Source organism: Sarcophilus harrisii, chromosome 3, assembly GCF_902635505.1.
Source record: "Sarcophilus harrisii chromosome 3, mSarHar1.11, whole genome shotgun sequence".
In the NCBI taxonomy this organism is placed as follows: Eukaryota; Metazoa; Chordata; class Mammalia; order Dasyuromorphia; family Dasyuridae; genus Sarcophilus; species Sarcophilus harrisii.
The window spans coordinates 364,523,972-364,540,317 of record NC_045428.1 but is presented as its reverse complement, the minus strand read 5'-3'; the positions used below and the strand labels follow the sequence as shown (position 1 = coordinate 364,540,317).

General features: G+C 42.5%; 1 protein-coding gene across 13 annotated transcripts in view; it reads right to left on the bottom strand.

Moving 5' to 3' along the window:
• Window positions 1-16,346, bottom strand: part of GRAMD1B (GRAM domain containing 1B) — a 222,529-nt gene that overhangs the window by 6,813 nt on the left and 199,370 nt on the right. For 8 of the 13 annotated variants that reach the window (XM_031960187.1, XM_031960186.1, XM_031960188.1 and 5 more), the window contains 11 exons: window positions 15,536-15,692; window positions 13,484-13,673; window positions 12,415-12,558; window positions 11,345-11,463; window positions 11,042-11,184; window positions 8,955-9,058; window positions 7,716-7,919; window positions 6,327-6,420; window positions 3,957-3,968; window positions 2,886-2,993; window positions 2,459-2,648 (listed from right to left, as the gene is read on the bottom strand). In XM_031960187.1, coding sequence (XP_031816047.1) covers window positions 2,459-2,648; window positions 2,886-2,993; window positions 3,957-3,968; window positions 6,327-6,420; window positions 7,716-7,919; window positions 8,955-9,058; window positions 11,042-11,184; window positions 11,345-11,463; window positions 12,415-12,558; window positions 13,484-13,673; window positions 15,536-15,692 — 1,465 coding nt within the window. The remainder of the gene's footprint in view (window positions 1-2,458; window positions 2,649-2,885; window positions 2,994-3,956; window positions 3,969-6,326; window positions 6,421-7,715; window positions 7,920-8,954; window positions 9,059-11,041; window positions 11,185-11,344; window positions 11,464-12,414; window positions 12,559-13,483; window positions 13,674-15,535; window positions 15,693-16,346) is intronic. The other 5 variants (XM_031960190.1, XM_031960191.1, XM_031960194.1 and 2 more) reach the window with 2 other exon arrangements.

Genomic DNA, 16,346 nt, shown 5'->3' with positions numbered 1-16,346 from the left:
AGTTGAGGAAACTGAGGTAGCAGAGGTTAAGTGACTTGCCCAGTGGGGTCATATAGCTAACAAATGCCCGAGTCTGGATTTGCACTCAGGTCTTCCTGATTCCAGTTCAAAGCTCTATCCATTCTATTCCCTATCTGCCTTTGCAATAGCAATAATAATAACTTTTAAATTTGCAGAGCACTTTGTATGAATTATCTTCTTGAACCTTACAATAAGTACATGAGGGATATACTTTAGATATCTATAGATAGGTGAGGAAAACCGAGGCTCAGAGAAGTTATCAGATAGCCAATAAGTGAGTCAGCATCAGAGTTTTGAACCCAGGTCATTCAGATTCTGTATTTGGCACTCTATCCACTATGTTAAGCTGCCAACCAAACAACCCTTAACATCCTAAGAGTGTCCCAACTCTGCTGCTGGTGATGAACTCACCAACAAGTTCATTTAAAAACTCTGCCTATTCTTCCCATTGCTATCACAGTCCATATCAAAAAAAATTACTATGGTGCTGTGACACAGGTCCTATCTGATTATCTTTAAATCTTTTCTGCATATCAGAAAGGATGTCTCCTGCCAATCTGACTAATCAGCCTTGAAATCTGGAAACTCTGAGAGCAGGGCTGACAAACATCGGCTATGTCACCAAAGGCATCATTTAACCTCTCTCAGTGACCTACGCAATTTTCTAAGGCTATGCTGATTCACACAGCTATTGATCTCTAGAAGAGAGAGCTTCCACACTGGGGGCAACCCCACACCAGTGAAATCATGCAAGGAAACCTTTCTTTGTAGATCTGAAAATGCATCCGTTAATACACACTTGTCCTAATGCAGGTCACCCTCTGAATACCAGATACCCATAGCACCTCTAGGTCTGTGCATCCAGACTGGCAGGTTTTTCTGCCAGAGGCTTCAAGAATCCATGGTCATGTCCATCCCATCCAAGACTTTAACAGATAAGGAAGGGTGAGGTGGAGGTAGAGGAGCTGTCCTAAAACTGGCCCAGTTACTTCCCTAAATAGCTAGATTTTAGACAAGAAAAGAGTATCATGCTGCAAAGAATGTACTTGATGTGAGGGTGTACCCTAGCTATCTAACAAAAATGGGCACTTAGCCTATCAGAAGCAGCAGCACAGGGGCAGGAAGGCATGAGTTCAGTCTGGTCACTTACTAGCTATGTGATCCTGGGCAAGTCATTTCATCTGTGTACCTGTGCCTGCCTCAACTGCAAAGAAATAATAGCTTTCTCCCAGGTTTTGGTGCAGATAAAATGAGACATATTTATAAAGTTCTTAGTACGGGGCCTGGCACACAGGAGTGCTTAATAAATGCTTGTTTCCTTCCTCCCATATACTTTTACTGAGGCAGAGAAGGATACTACATAGATGAGGACAGAGCAAGACACTAAACACAATAAAAGTTTACACGATCTCTAAGACTACAATTCCAGGCTTCCTCAGATGCCTGGTGTTTCATTGTTTATATTTCTTTCCTTCAGTATAAGGAATAAGACTTTCATGAGAAATAATTCATTTGAATCCTTAGTCTATTCCAAAGTTATCAGTCAATTTGATATAATTCCATAGGGATACTATAAGATCTATATATGAGATCTCAGAACTGTGAACTGCAGGTCTGTTTAATCATAAAAAGTTAATTAGAGGCCCTCCGCCCTTGTTTTTCCATATCATGGTGATCAAGCCCAGGATGGCGGAGATGACTCAACTACATGGATAGCCTTCCAATTTATTTTTGTACCTTTGGACCATTCTCTCTAGTTCAGCACAAGCAGGTGACCAAATTATCACCATCTTGTGACCACTTACTTAGTCAGTGGGAGATGACCCCATATTCATCCAACCTGTGATAACTTGTACCATCTCCTCCTGGCTAACCTAAGGGGAAGCATGTCCATTTTGTGACCACTGAGTTAGTGGAGATATATCTTGCTACACCCAACTTGTGACCCTGCTGACATATTATTATTTTGCTTATTTTAGCCTGTGTTTTGTGTCACTTGATGGAATTATTCTGTATTCGGTACAGCCATTCTTGAATGTCTAGATAATGTAGCCCTATAAAAATAGGGCCCTGGAAGGAGGGGGCATCTCAGATTTTTAGAAAGATCTGAAAAAGACCCTTTCATAAAGTGTCCTTGGTTCAGAGTTCTGCTTCACTCTCTTTTGTTATTTATCTATTGGTTATTTATTGTTATTATTTATTTATCAATATATTATTTGTTTTAATCCCCATACTGTCAATCTTTCCTGCTTGGAAATTTGCTCTTGTGTCCTGCTCTAAAGAATACGGAACACTGGAGTGAACTTCCTGCTTCTAATGCTTCATCAATGGCTTATTCAAGAAGGCTAACTAATAATTACCCTGGGGGAGGGGGAAAGGCAAGAGCTCATAGACAAGATTTCTTATGGGAAAGGGTCAAGAAGGGAAAGATGTTTACCTGGTCTAGAAGCATCACAGAGGATTTGATGATCTCCCTCCATTTTTGGAGTTCTGTGTCATGATACTTTTGTTGGGATTCTAAGAGCTGGGCCCATTCTGTCTGGGACTGGGGTAACCTGTGGGGCACAAGAAGGGTCACCCCGGCAGCTGGAGTTATGCTCAGAGGACTGTCCTGTGCTCCCAGACCCCTAGAGGATAGAGAGTCACATCATAGTGCTATACTCTCCACTCATTCCTTTGTGTTGCTCCCTTCCCTGATTATCTCTTCCCCCTCCCCACCATCCCCCCAACCCCCCGCCCTCAAAGTAGCCAGAAGGGAAACGAGAAAGGAGCCATTCCTGACTGGGAAAAAAGGTTCTCTTATGTTCTGGGGGGAGGAAAGGGAGGATCATTTGTGAAGAGGCTGGAGATAGAGCTCAGGTTACCTGTCCTGGAGTCTCAAGCCCTGCCACGCAGTGAGGGTCTGGGTAGTGTATTCCAGCATCCAGAGTTTGTAGAACAGCATCATGTTGAGAATCACCAGCAGCACCAGGCTGGGGAAGGAAGCATGGGGAATAAAAGAAAAACCAACAGAGAAGCAGGTTGGTTGGTGGACAAAGCCCAAGCATGGGAGTAAACATCTTCCTTGACCAAGAAAATTCTGTCATGGCCTTGGCCCAAACTACCACTACTTCCCACAGAAACTTTAGAGTGAAAAAAGGAAGCGGGGGGGGGGGGGAGGGGGGGGGGAGAGAGAAAGGAGGGGAAGGAAAGGAGTGAAGGCAAAAGGAAGGGTAAGAGAAGAGGTGAGAAGAGAGCAAGACAGAAAAGTGTGGGAAAGAAAGAGAAAGGGAAGAGAAGTGAATGAGGAAGATAGAGGCAGAAAAGGAGAAAGAAAGAGGGAGGGAGAGAGGAGTGAGAAGGGAAAGAAAGAAGAAGAAAGGGAGAGGCAAAGGGAGAAAGAAGGAAGAGTGAGTAGAGAGAGAGGGGGAAGAAAGGGAGAGAGAGTGAGAAAGAAGGAAGAGAGAGGAGGAAGAAAGAAGATGGGGAGAGATACAGTGAGAAAGAAGGAAGAGAGAGACAAGAGAAAGCAGGAAGAAAGAAGGGAGAGATACAGTGAAAAAGAAGGGAGAGGAGAGAGGAAGTAGAAAGAAGAAAAGCAAAGACAAGGAGAAAGAAGGAAGAAAGAGAGAAGAGAGAGAGAGGGAGGGAAAGAGGGGAAAGAAGGAAGAGAGAGTACACTATGAATGGAGAAGACAGAAGAAGAGGAAGAGTGAGAGAGGGAGGGAGAAAGAGAAATACATGGAGAGAGAGAGACAGAGAGAGACAGAGCTGGTTTGAGGAGCCAGAATAATGATACAGTCACGGAGAATGATGTGGGGATGCAGAGCAAAGAAAGGTTCAGAAGAGCATCAAGGACAGATAGTTATAAATTCAAATCAGGATCCCCCCAAAAAAGAGGGGGAAAGGAAGGAAAGATCTGAGGGAGTAAAGGAGGTAAACCATAGAGACAGTACCTGAAACAGATCCTAATGGGTGCAGGGGAGAGAAAAGAAGGAGGAGGTAGAGGTTAGAAAAGGACTGGCATACAGAAGGGGAAATCTGCAGAGAAGGAGGCAAAGAGGGACAGAGAAGGAGAGACAAGAAGATCCTATTCCCTGCACCTGACCCTGACTTCTCATCCTCTTCTCTGCACTGCTGCTCTAGGGATCTGACTAAGCGTGGGAAAGACAGAACCATGCCATTGGACCTGGAGTCAGGACACTTGGTTTCAGAGCCCGCCTCCACCATTCCTGGCCACCTTAACTCTAGACAAGTACCTTTAACTCTCCTAACCTCAGGCTCCTCATCAACTAAATGAATATTTGCACTACCCACCTCATAGGGCTGTGGTGCAGAAAACACTTAAAAAACCATAATGTGCTAATGTAAATGCAATAATAAATCAGGATGGGTTAGAGGAAGAAATGAAAGCACCAATCAGTGATCCAGAAAAGCACTAAATATAGGCCTAGTTCATAATGCCATCCTGGGAAAATGCTAGTGAGGAGGAGCAGCATGGCAAGGGGAAGGAGGAGAAGGAGCAGGGAAAAAAAGAAACAGAGAAAGAGGGAGGGGAGGGGAAGGAAGGAAGAGACGAGGTAAAGAAAGACACAGACAGATAGAGAATGCTGCCGACAAAGTCGAGAAGATTAGGGTTCAGGGTCTATGTCTGCCTGGGTGTTCCCAGGCAATTCCCCCCCAAAAGAAGGAAATAGGTGCCTTCCTAGGAAGGGAAGAAGGAAGGAAGGAAGGGAGGGAAGGATGAAGGGAGGGAAGGAAAAAAGGGAGGAAAGGAGGGAGGGAAAGAAGGAAGGGGAAGAAGGAAGGAAGAGAGGAAGGAAGGGAAGAAGGAAGAGAAAAATGAAGGAAGGAAGAGAGGAAGGGAGGGAGGAAAGGAAGAGAAAAGAGAGAAGGGAGAAAGGGAAGGAAGAAGAAAGGGAGAAAGGGAGAAAGAAAGAAAGAAAGGGAGGAAGGGAGGAAGGGAGGAAGGAAGGAAGGAAGGGAAGGAGAAAGGAAGGAAGGGAGGAAGGAAGAGGAAAGAGAAAGAAGGAAGGGAGGGAGGAAGGGAGGAAGAGAGGGGGAAGGAAGAGGGAAAGGAAAGGAAGAAAATAAAGAAGAAAATGTCATTGAGGGTGGCTCCTATACCACTCAGAGCTCACAAGTATAGAAAACTTCCTTACAAAGAAATATCTGCAAATCGAATGAACTGTCTCATTATTAAATTATCCTGTAGGAATTAGAGAAACAAGGTAAAGAGGTGCTGTTTTTGACACCACGACACAAGGGTTGAAACAAATTAGCTGATGCTTTCTAGGTGACTATGGGGAAACCTTCTCCTTCCCTGGGCCCGAGCATATACTGAAAATCATGTCATAATAATAAAATTTCAGGAGAGATAAGGTCAGTGACAAAAACAAATACCCCAATATGCACCAAAACACTGAGAGAGGCACAGGTTGTAGAAGCAAAGAAACTGAAATAAAATAGATGTTCAACTGGGGAATGGCTAAACAAACTGTGGCACTCATGATCATCTATTATTCTGCTTTAAGAAGCTATGAATATGATGAATACAGAAAGACACAGGCAAACTTCTAAGATATGATACAAAGGGAGGTAAGAAAAGCCAGCAAAACAATATACACAATGACTAAAACAAACAAAACTCAAAACAATGTTGCCAAAATATAATGATTAATCTTTGTCCAAAGAATTTTGAGAAGGGACTTTACCCCAGCTTCTTTGTATCCAGGGCTAAGGATGCATGATGCATGTAACATCAGATTTTTTTTTGATACATTGTTTAGCTTTTGCTTAACTGTATTTTCCCTCTTATTATTTGTTGTGATAGCTTTCTCTAGGATATTGTAGGAGATGTAGGGGATGTGAAAAGCTATTATAAAGCTATTAATAAAATTTATTTATAAAAAAGAGAATTGTTGAGAGAAAATGGCAGACACAGATTTAAAAGAGAGAAACAGCCATGCAGAATCAGAAAAGAAAGACGAAAAGTTAGAGACAAAGGATAAGAAAAAAACTAATACAGAAACATAAAGACAAAATGCCACCTTTTATTTATAGAGTACTTTTAACCACCTTATAGTTAAATCTCTTCTAGTAAATAAATCAACTTTCATTTACTCTGTGGACTAAGGAAATAGGCAAAGAGAAGAAAGAATTCAGGGGTAACGGCAGCAGAGACAGACTGAGCTAAAGAGAGAGAAAAGGGGAAAAAAATAAAGATCGGGGAGAGAAGGCAGGAGCCAGGGGGCTTCATGCGCCTGGCAAGGCTGAAGTGAGATGCTTGGGCAAGAGAGAGCAAAGAGAGCCTGGGAGTCCCTTACACACAGCTGATAATGAGGAGCAGCTTGGACACACTCTGAAGGTGGAAGCCGCCAGTGGGAGTGTCTTCAGGGATGTGCCGGGTCTGGGTAGATCCTACAGAAGAGAACATGGCAGGTTGTCACCATCAGTCACTCACTCCCAGTTATCCTTTCTTCTTCCTCTTTGTCTCTCATTTCTTACTCTAAATTCCACAAGACCTGCCATGGCAATAGCTGTATGGAGAGTCATACAAGATGGCCCCTGCCTTCCAGGGCCTTCCCAAGCCATACCCTCACAGCGAAAGTGTGAGTTCCTAAATGATGAACAAAGACTGTGTCTTCTACTTCTTTTAATGCTCCTCAGATCCTAGGATAGGTGCTGAATGGATACTTACTGAACAATTAAATTATTGGACATGTATGGAAGGATAGAAAAAACAAAAATAAAATGATTAAACAAAAGCCAAGATGGGATCCATTAGGTATCTAATATGGGTCAAAAGGAAACCTATATTTGGATAAGGAGGAGGGAAGTCACTGTGAGAGTCTCATTTGCCAATAAAATATAAATACAATCCCTGTAGGAGAAATGAGGGAAGAAGAAGGATGGATAACATCAATTGAAATTGTCATGGACATGGACTTTGGTAAAGTCCTAAAAATGCTATATCAGAGATACTAGGGGATAAGGAATTTCATGTTGAAGATATTTAATGAGTCATGTATAAATTAATGCAAATAATTTATGAAGTATAGAAATGTATGAATATTCCTAGTAGATAGCACAGGGCCTTATAAAAGATAGTTCACATATATCTGTTGAACTAAATTTCATTAAATTTATACATCCTGTAAATGGATATATAGTTGTTAATATACCAGTTTTGGGCAGGAGATATGGACATAATATCTTGGCTACTATCAAGTTTGGAACTATGGTCCCTGGTCAAGCAGTGAACTTGCTCCAGGTGCAGTGAGCACTCCCTCAAGGGCATCATCCTTCAATATTGTGTTACTCTGCAGAGCTCAAACAGGACTGCAGAGGAAATGAATGGCATGAAAACCAAATTTAAATGGAACTTTCTCCCAGCGGAGCTAACAATTGGAATTGTGATGGACCATGGAGTTTGGCAAAGTCCTAAAAATGCTATATCAGAGATACTAGGGGATAAGGAATTTCATGTTAATTAAAGATATTTAATGAGTCATGTGTAAACTAATGCAAATAATAATAAAGTACAGAAATGTATGAATATCTAAGATAGCACAGAGCCTCATAAAAGATAGTTCACATATATTTATTGAATTAAATTGCATTAAATTTAATATACACTTAAGAGCCCCAGTTACTGAAATACAGACTTCAGTACCAACCCCTACTACCATCTCCTGCCCTGAATTAGGTCATACCTGCTACGTGTTTGATCCTATGGCCCACATCCTCATCTGTAGGAGTAGTGACAGGGCTCATAACCTCCTCCAAGTGGGGTACCCTCAGGTGGGCATGGGGTCGCTTCCTCCTCCGTACAGCAGGGGCTTTGCTAGCCTTCTCTTTGGGAGACTGTCGGTGTAACTCAGCCAGGTAGGTGCTCTCTGTTTTTGTCAGCTCAGTCTCTGCCAGGGTAGATGGTGCTGTCAGGAACACACAGACCACGACCCCACCTCCCAACACCTCCCAGATCCCAGCACAGGCTTCCTTCTTTTCAGGACCCTTCCTCCTTCCCTAGAGGACAACTTTCAGCTCCAGTTAGAGGGAAAGCATATGGGACATAAAGGTGTAACTCCTCTTCATGATGAAGCATGCTATCCACCATCTAACAGAGAGATGACATTCTCAATCTCATGCAAATTGATTGAGACCTTTTGGAGGGGACATGGCCAATGTGGGAATCTCTTCTGCTTGACTATATAGGTTTGTAAAAGGCATTACATTTTTATAATAGGAATTATAGTTTTCTTGTTTTCTCAGTGGAGAGGTGGGAGGGAGAGAATATGGATTCTGACATAAAAGAAAATTGAAATCCAAAAAAGAAGTGGGTGGGACCCTCCTTACTTTCCACAATGGCTACAAGCCAGGCGATGGGTCAAATGCTTGTGAATATCACAGTTAAATCTTAGTCTCTCATTCTCACACTCCGGGATATTCAAACTCTCTTTTATGCACACTGAATGGTAACAGTGCGGAATAGTGGAAAGGGGACTAGAATAGAAATCAAGAAGCCTGGATTCTATTGGTGACTTGGCCATTTTGAACCACCTAAATGACTTTCCACAAGTTAATTAATCTTTCTGAGTCTCAGAAATAAAATGAGGGAACCTGGAAGATGCCTAAGATCCTTTCTGGTTCTAAATGATATAATCCTATGATCCTATTCACCTGTGCTGAGCCTGTTTGCCACCTAAGCCATCTCTAAAAAGGGGAATTGACCTCAACAGTTTCTAAAGTGCCTTTCAGTTCTATCATTCTGATCCTATTTATATGCTACCAACTCACATTTGCAAATCAAGACTCACAAACCAGACTTCTCTACACACAATCACATTCTGTCCCAGCCTTACCCCCACATCCACACTTTCTAACCCCTTCCACTCACATTCTTCCACCAGTCCTACTAGGGTCCTAGCCACAGCAGGGATATCAGTCCTCACCCAAATGGCGAAAGTAATCCTCAAGTCCACTCCAGAAATTCTTCTCGATGAAGCTTTTCACTAGCCCCCAGGGCTGTTTTCTATAGCGCAGTTCTGTGGAGACCCTAAGAAATTAAGCCCCAAACCAAATCTATTATTTTAGAATAGGCTTTTTCCCCTGTGAAGAAAAGGCTGTCCTATGATTCAAACTAAAGCAGACCTTCCTCCCACAATTCCCCAATTCTCTCAGGGTTTATTTTATTCAAAAAAAAAAAAAAAAAGGCCTCTAGATACAAGTAGGTTTCCCAGTTGAGAAGAAGAGTACCCTCAAAGTGATTTCAGCTCTTTGAATAAGCCTGGCATCTCAGAAAACAGGCAGAGTTCAGGGCACTGAGGGGTTCCTAATGAGAGGAAACACTACAGCAAATCCCAATTACTTCCTTCTTTGTTCAGAAATTGGTCCCAAGGAATTAAATAACTGCTTAACCCATGGACACTGTTCCAATATTTAGGTTTAAGTTGTTTTTGTTCAGAATCAAAGAATGCAGTTTATTACACTCCAAGAATCCCCTTCCTCACTTCTCAGATTTCCCTCTTTCTCACCCTCCATGCTCCCGCTTTTCCTGCAATGCAGGTCTCAGCATCTCCATCCTATCCCCTTCCCTAAATCTATGCCCTTCTACCACTTTTGCCCTTCACCAGGAGAGCTTTCCCCATGACCAGAAGCGGCTTCTAGTGGAAGAAACCAAAGAGAAGGCACGGTGGCTGTCACCAAGTGTGTGAGGCTATCATATAAAAGAATAAAATAAAGAGGGTTTGCTTGGCCTCAGAGTACAGGTCTCAGATCATCTGGTAGAAGCCAGAGAGATTTAGGCTTAAACAATTAGAGTTAATCAAATGAAAAAAGGGTCATTCGAAGGCTAGGAGGTTCCCCTTTAATGGAGATCTTTGAGCCAAAATTGGTTGGTGAGTTTTCTTGGTTATAGATACAGTGGGTGTGTATATGTGTGTGTATGTATGTAGGCATACACACACACACATATATGTGTATGTATTTGTGTATATGCATAGATACACAGACATACAGTCACATACTGGTAGGTCCTTCCCAACTGATAATCTTCTGTGAAGAACTTAACAATCATTCAGTAAGCATCAATTAAATGCCTACTCTCTGCAAAGTACTGTTATTAACTAAGAGAGCTACCACATACACACATATATATATACACATACATATAATCACATACTCATAAGATGAGATAGCTTCTGAGGTCCCTCCCAACTCTGATATCTTTCTGTGAAGAACTTAACATAATCATTCAGCAAGAGTCAATCAAGTGCCTACTCTGTACAAAGTACTATATTAGAAATTAAAGGAGCTACTACAAAATCCAAGACATGATCTCAGTCCTCTAGGAACTCACTGGGGAAGATAAGACACATATGTAAGTAACAAAATACAATGCATTCATTAAGATGAAGTAGAGTGCTTGTATGTGAAAGGCCACAAGAGGCTTTGGAAGTGGTGTGTTTCAGTGGATTTTGATAGACATTTCTGGCTGTTCCAACCCATTTCTCCATAACCTCAGACTCTGTTGCTTCTTTTTCCTCTTGCACCATGATATTCTTCCCTGTCATCTTTCATCTTTGGGTTTTCTACCCTCTCTGAGCTAGACATCTTATATCCTTCCTCCTAACAGCTTCCACAGCTCCTACAACTTTACTTTATAAAATATAGACTTCAGCTGCTTCAGAGCAACCTTAAGCCTATAATATCATAAGCATCCTGGAAGCTGCATTAAGACCAACAAAAGTCAAAGGCTGAAGCAACATCTAATCCCATTTCATTTCCAACAACCAGTGGAAAAAGTCCTGAAAATGGAGTCAAGCCATGGGCTTGAACACCAGCTGTTATTTAATACTTGTGTGACTTTGGGTCACTTTTGCTGAACTTTCCCCTAACTTTTAAAATTAGGGAAATGCATTAGATGACCTCTAGTGGGCTCCACAATTATGATCTCGTTGAACCAGATGGGTGTGCTCTGTTTCAGGGTCTCCTCGAAGAGCCTCCTGCTGGCCCACCCACACCTCTGGGATGTCAATACCTGAGTCGGCTCTTGTTTCGAGCCACACGGGTGAGTGTGTAGCGGTTGATGGTATAGAAGTAGTCATGGTATGGCACATCGTGGGTGAGCACCTCAGCATCTATCACGTAGCATTCACTCTCCTGGCAGGCCTTGTACATGGTCTATGAAGTGAGAAGGGAGCCATGGGGCAGGACAAAAGGAGACCAGGTTGGTTCCCCTACCCCCGCTTCCCAAAGAAACACCCTGGGGGTCTAAGATCCTGCCCTCACTTCTTGGTCCTTGAGGGATTCCTGATTTCTTTCCCTTTTATGTTTTATTTACCTGAGTCTCTGTAACAGTGGCAGTTTTGGGAGCCAGAGGGTTGGTGAGGGTGATGGTGTAGAGAATCACTCGACTCTGGTTTCCATTGTCCTCCTTTTTCCATGGATGAAAGATGATATCTAGTAGTAGTGAGGGGGTGAGGGATGAAGGAGGGGAAAAAAGAGGAAGATTTGAATTTCACTTCCAAGGGATGTTCTCAGCTTCTGGGAGTGGACAACTAGTCCCTCAGGAAAGGCCAATGGGAACTTGAGGATGAGGGGAGGGACAGTGGAGAGAGGGGCAGGAAAAAAGGAAGGAGGGCTGGGTGGATGGGTGGGAGGCAGGACGAGTGGAAGGAGAAAGGGGCTTATTGTAGTGCTGCCGAAATTCTGCACAGAGCTCAGGAATTCCAACGGGGTAGGGGCAGAGGTCTTGGGGCCACCTACGGGGCTTCTGGCAACACTGGAGTTACTGTTAGGAAGGTCTGGGTTCTCCTGGGAAAAAGCCCTCCTTTCTCATCCACCAAGACTCTCCAGTGCCCTGTGAATGCCCTCCCGCTAGCAGGGGAGCAGACTGAGACATTATGCTCACTACACACTGAACTGGATTGCATGTACAAAGGGCAGGGTGTTGTCTGCCTATGATAAGTCTAGAGCACAAGGTGTGAGACTGCCAGAACAGAGTTCCAAGGGAAGGGCCATTGGAGACTCCAAAACTGGAGTTCCCAGTTGTGGTTCTGGTGGAAGAAGTGGAGAGATACATTCTTATATGTTGGGTTAAGAAGGCATACAAAGTAGAAAGAGCAAGGATGGAAGCAGGAAAGTGATATAAGGGAAGGAGAGAAAAGAGAGAGGGCTACGAGGGAGATGGGAGAAGGAAATATAGAAGATGAAAATAGGGGAGAGGAAAGAGAAGATAAAGGGGGAAAGGAAGGGGCGAGTCAAAAAAGAAGGGACCCAGGAAAGGGAAACTGGTTGGAAGACAGGAGAGAAAGAATTGAGAAGAAAAGGAAGGGAATGCACAGAGGAAGTAAAAGAAAACAAGGAAGAGCCAGTGAGGAAGAAAAAAAGGGAGACTCAGATGAAACGAACCAGAGAAGCGACGCTGCTCCATGAAATCTCTCTGAAAGGGAGAGTCCGTGAAGAGCAGGTCGTACAGTTTGTCAACACTGAAGTTAAAGACCTCATTCACATACTGCCGGCCACTCAAATCTTCATAGAAAGCTTGGACTTCTCCTGCAGGGAAGACAGTGTAAAAAGGAGCTGCAGATGAGCACCAGCTCATCTCCAAAATAATTATTTTTGTATTGGAGTCAGTATGCTAGGCAAGATTCTAGATGAAGGTCTATCTGCTGAACAGGGGATAGTGGTGGGACACTTGGAACATGTTTTCAGTTGTGTAATCCACAAATTAGTTCATTCACAGCTAAATAATAGGGAGCTGATTACATTCACTAATCATTAACCAACAATCAAGTAGCCAATGGGAAGACACCAGTTAATGATTAATTAATGAATTTGGCTTCTGTGAACTGAAAATGAAGAATCTTTTGTACTCAGATGACTTGAGGCTATCATTGTGGGAAGGTCCAGCAAGAGGCTACCTCCTCAGTAACTATCAAGTGGAGGAATCATCAGGTTCACAGGACTCTAATAGTTTCCTCATCAGTCTGCCAAGGCACCACCCTAATACGCCAACCAAGTCTGAACTTCCTACCATTAATGATCGGTGACTTAAGACAGCAAATGGAAGGAGGAGGCAATAACTCTAAAAGTCTCCTATCAAAATGTACTTTTTACCAAGGAATAATAGCCCTGTCCCATTAAGATACTAGCAAATACTTGACTACCACTCCAATCCTGTGGGGATGCAAATTTCTATGGGAGGAGTATGGTGATAAATCTTGGCTGGTAGATAAAGCATAAAACTGTAGGAAAACTAGGCCTAGAAACTAGGGTATTCAGCATGGATACCAAAGCAAGGGGACAGGTTTGGAGAGGGAAGAGGACTCACTTCAGCTCAATTTCCCTTACTTAACCATATTGCCTACAGCTGATTCTACAATGAGCAGAGAGATAAACTCAAGAATCTAGGAAGGGATATCATTTCAGCCTCCCCCATTAGCAACAAAGAAAAACAAGTCCTTGTCTAAGCTGCTACCTTCATCATGGGTGTCTGATGAATCACTGAGCTCAGTAGGGAGATCCTCATTATCATTGAAATCCAAAGAGGGCGAGTTCACTGGAGCAAGGATCTCAATCTTCTCCCCAATAATGTTGTCAATTGTGAGCTCCTTCTCCAGGGGGCCATCCCCTTCTACCCCTTCTTCTTCCAGGGGCAATCCGTCAAACTGTGGCAAAGACAGAGGGGTTACATTCTTCCATGATATAACAAAGATGCTGTGACTCAGGAAGAAAGGTTGAGTAATCATTCAAGCAATAAAATGCTATCATTTCTAGAGTGGTCACCACTCAAAAGACTCAGAGTCATACTGGGTGCATTCATCCACACACAGATCTGCCACATGCTTGCTGTAAGAACTAGAGTAGGTACCCTTCCTTCTCTGTACACAAAGTATTAAGATTTGAATGATGTCAAGGGGCTCCTAGGAGGCTTACAAGGTGGTTATTTCACTTTAAGCCTGATCTAAAACATGGCATCCTTAGCTAGGTTCAATATCTCCCATTAGGGAGTCTAAGGACATATAGTCTAGTCCTAACTCAAAGAAGAAGCTCTCTTTTGGGCTCCATTACATACCCCTATAATATCCATATAATTGGACACAGCAATGCCACTTTGCCACTAAATAGCACTTCTATTCCAAGAAATTCCCAGGTTTCTTCTAGTGTTATTATTATATTTGTTCTAACACTCTTGTGAGAAAATAGGAACAGATGGGGAGAAGAGACTTAGAGAAGAATGACAGGGAGACACAACCCAGATGTCATTGCTTCTAAGAGCTCTGGATGATCTTTAAGACCACTTTCTCTTGTTTTCTTTCCTTGATGGAATCCCCAAATTCTAAAACCTTACAATATATTCCTCGATTCTTCCCAGCTCGATGGGAAGATTCCTCACCATCTGAAGATATGTAATCCTTCAGAGCAATTTTTTTTTTGCCAAATTTTTTGTTTTTTTTCTCATAAAGAAGATGAATTTAAGGTTTGGGTTGGAAGACAGGTGTATGCCTAGTTTATAGGGCAGTTAGGTGTTTATTATAATATCCTATAATAGTTATAGTAGTTTAACAGTGAGTGGCTGTTTGTGGGTTTGAGTTAGACCTAGCTCCCTCAGCTAGGCCATAAAGATTTTGAAGAACAGAACTGGAAATATTTCCTTTCCCTTTTTGTTCTAAGAGGGGTCAGGGACCAGAGCTACATATAGATTGAGTAGCTACCCTCCTCAAAAGCATAAAACTATGTAACTCCTGAGTGCCTAGGGTGGGAACCCTGGGCAATAAATTCTCTCCAAGTTGGGAAAAGCAAGAGCTGGGCCCAAGGGAGAAGTGAAATAGGCAGCAGAAAGAAAGTCATTGTGGAAAGCATTTGAAAATGGTTTTCATCTGCTTAGAATGAGGATATAAATGGAACTTTCTGGGAAATGTCTGGATCTCCATTCCACTACTCTTCCTCCATCTCTGAGTCACTTCATAAGCTTTACTGACTCTTCTATTTGACTTGATCTATTTCTCTCAAAGGAACAGATTATATTTATGCCCTCCCTTGAATTTCAGATGCCTAGTACCTGATACTGCCATTGATCTGAGTGAATCAATAAATACTTACTCAGTGACCAAGTCACTGAAAGAGATCTTATCGTTTAGGAAATTCCTCTCTGAATTAACTGACGTAAATCACAAATACTCTCACCCAGGGATGAGCTGGCTCACCAGAGCAGATTGTTGAATTTTTAGCATGAGCATTATTAACTTCTCAGAAATCATCAAAGGCTAAAAATCAGGGCTTTATTTATTGTTTTATTGATTGTCTAGACTTAATTAAGAGATAAATGTTAACAAAATGGATTAAACTTTAAAATGTGCTATGTTGTACTTTTTTTTTTTAAACCAGTTGTTAAACATTTACCAGCATATCACTGCCCTTACTCCAACTTACTTTCCCAGGTCAATTACCTCTAATGAGGCTGATTCAGCGAGGCTAGGGGAAAAAAGGGCCACTAAATCAGGGGCAGAGCAAGGGTCACAATCCATACCGAAACCGGGGCTTCGCTGCTCCCGGTGGAGGTCAGTGTGCTGTTGGTGATAGACTTCTTCGGCAGCTGTGGGCTGGCATCTGGCTTAGTTTCTATGCTGCTTTTGGAGGAACTGTCATTCACCTCATTCTCTTCCACCGGGAGCTCCTCACAGTAGCTGAAGAGGAGCAGAGCCAAAAAAGAGGGCAATCAGTGCCCACTAAGGCAGACCCCCTCCCTTCCACCTACCCAGAAGGCAGAAGCCTGAGAGCTAAGCTAGACCATTCACAAATGTCCCTCAGCCTTAATTCCATCACCTGCCTTAAAACTAGGGAAACTTGACAATGAATTCTTTTTTGAATGTCCATTTCTACCTCTCGGTCCATGTCCAAATATACTTTTTCACCTCTGGGATAGCTTTCCTGAATGATATATCACATAGTCTCCTAGGTCTCTAACCTAAAATATTCTCTTTTCTCCTCTTTAAAATGGGCCCAAGGGCATTTTAAATTTAAAATTTCTGGTTGGAAATGAATATCCACCAGATAGTACTCCTTTTCACTGGCTTTATCACCAAATTCTCTGATAATTTTTACCCTTTCACTTCCCCCAATGGGATCAGCATCCCCAATAATCACTCACATTTCTATAGCACTTTTTCAAAGTAAGGCATTCACACTAAACCACTGTCAGGTTGTGGAAGAATTTTTATTCCCATTTTACAGATGCAGAAAACTAAAGAGGTTAAATGATTGCCTACGGTGACACAGTAGAATTGAGATTAGTTTTTCTGAATTTAAGTCTTTCCATTACACTATTCTTTCTCTTTAAT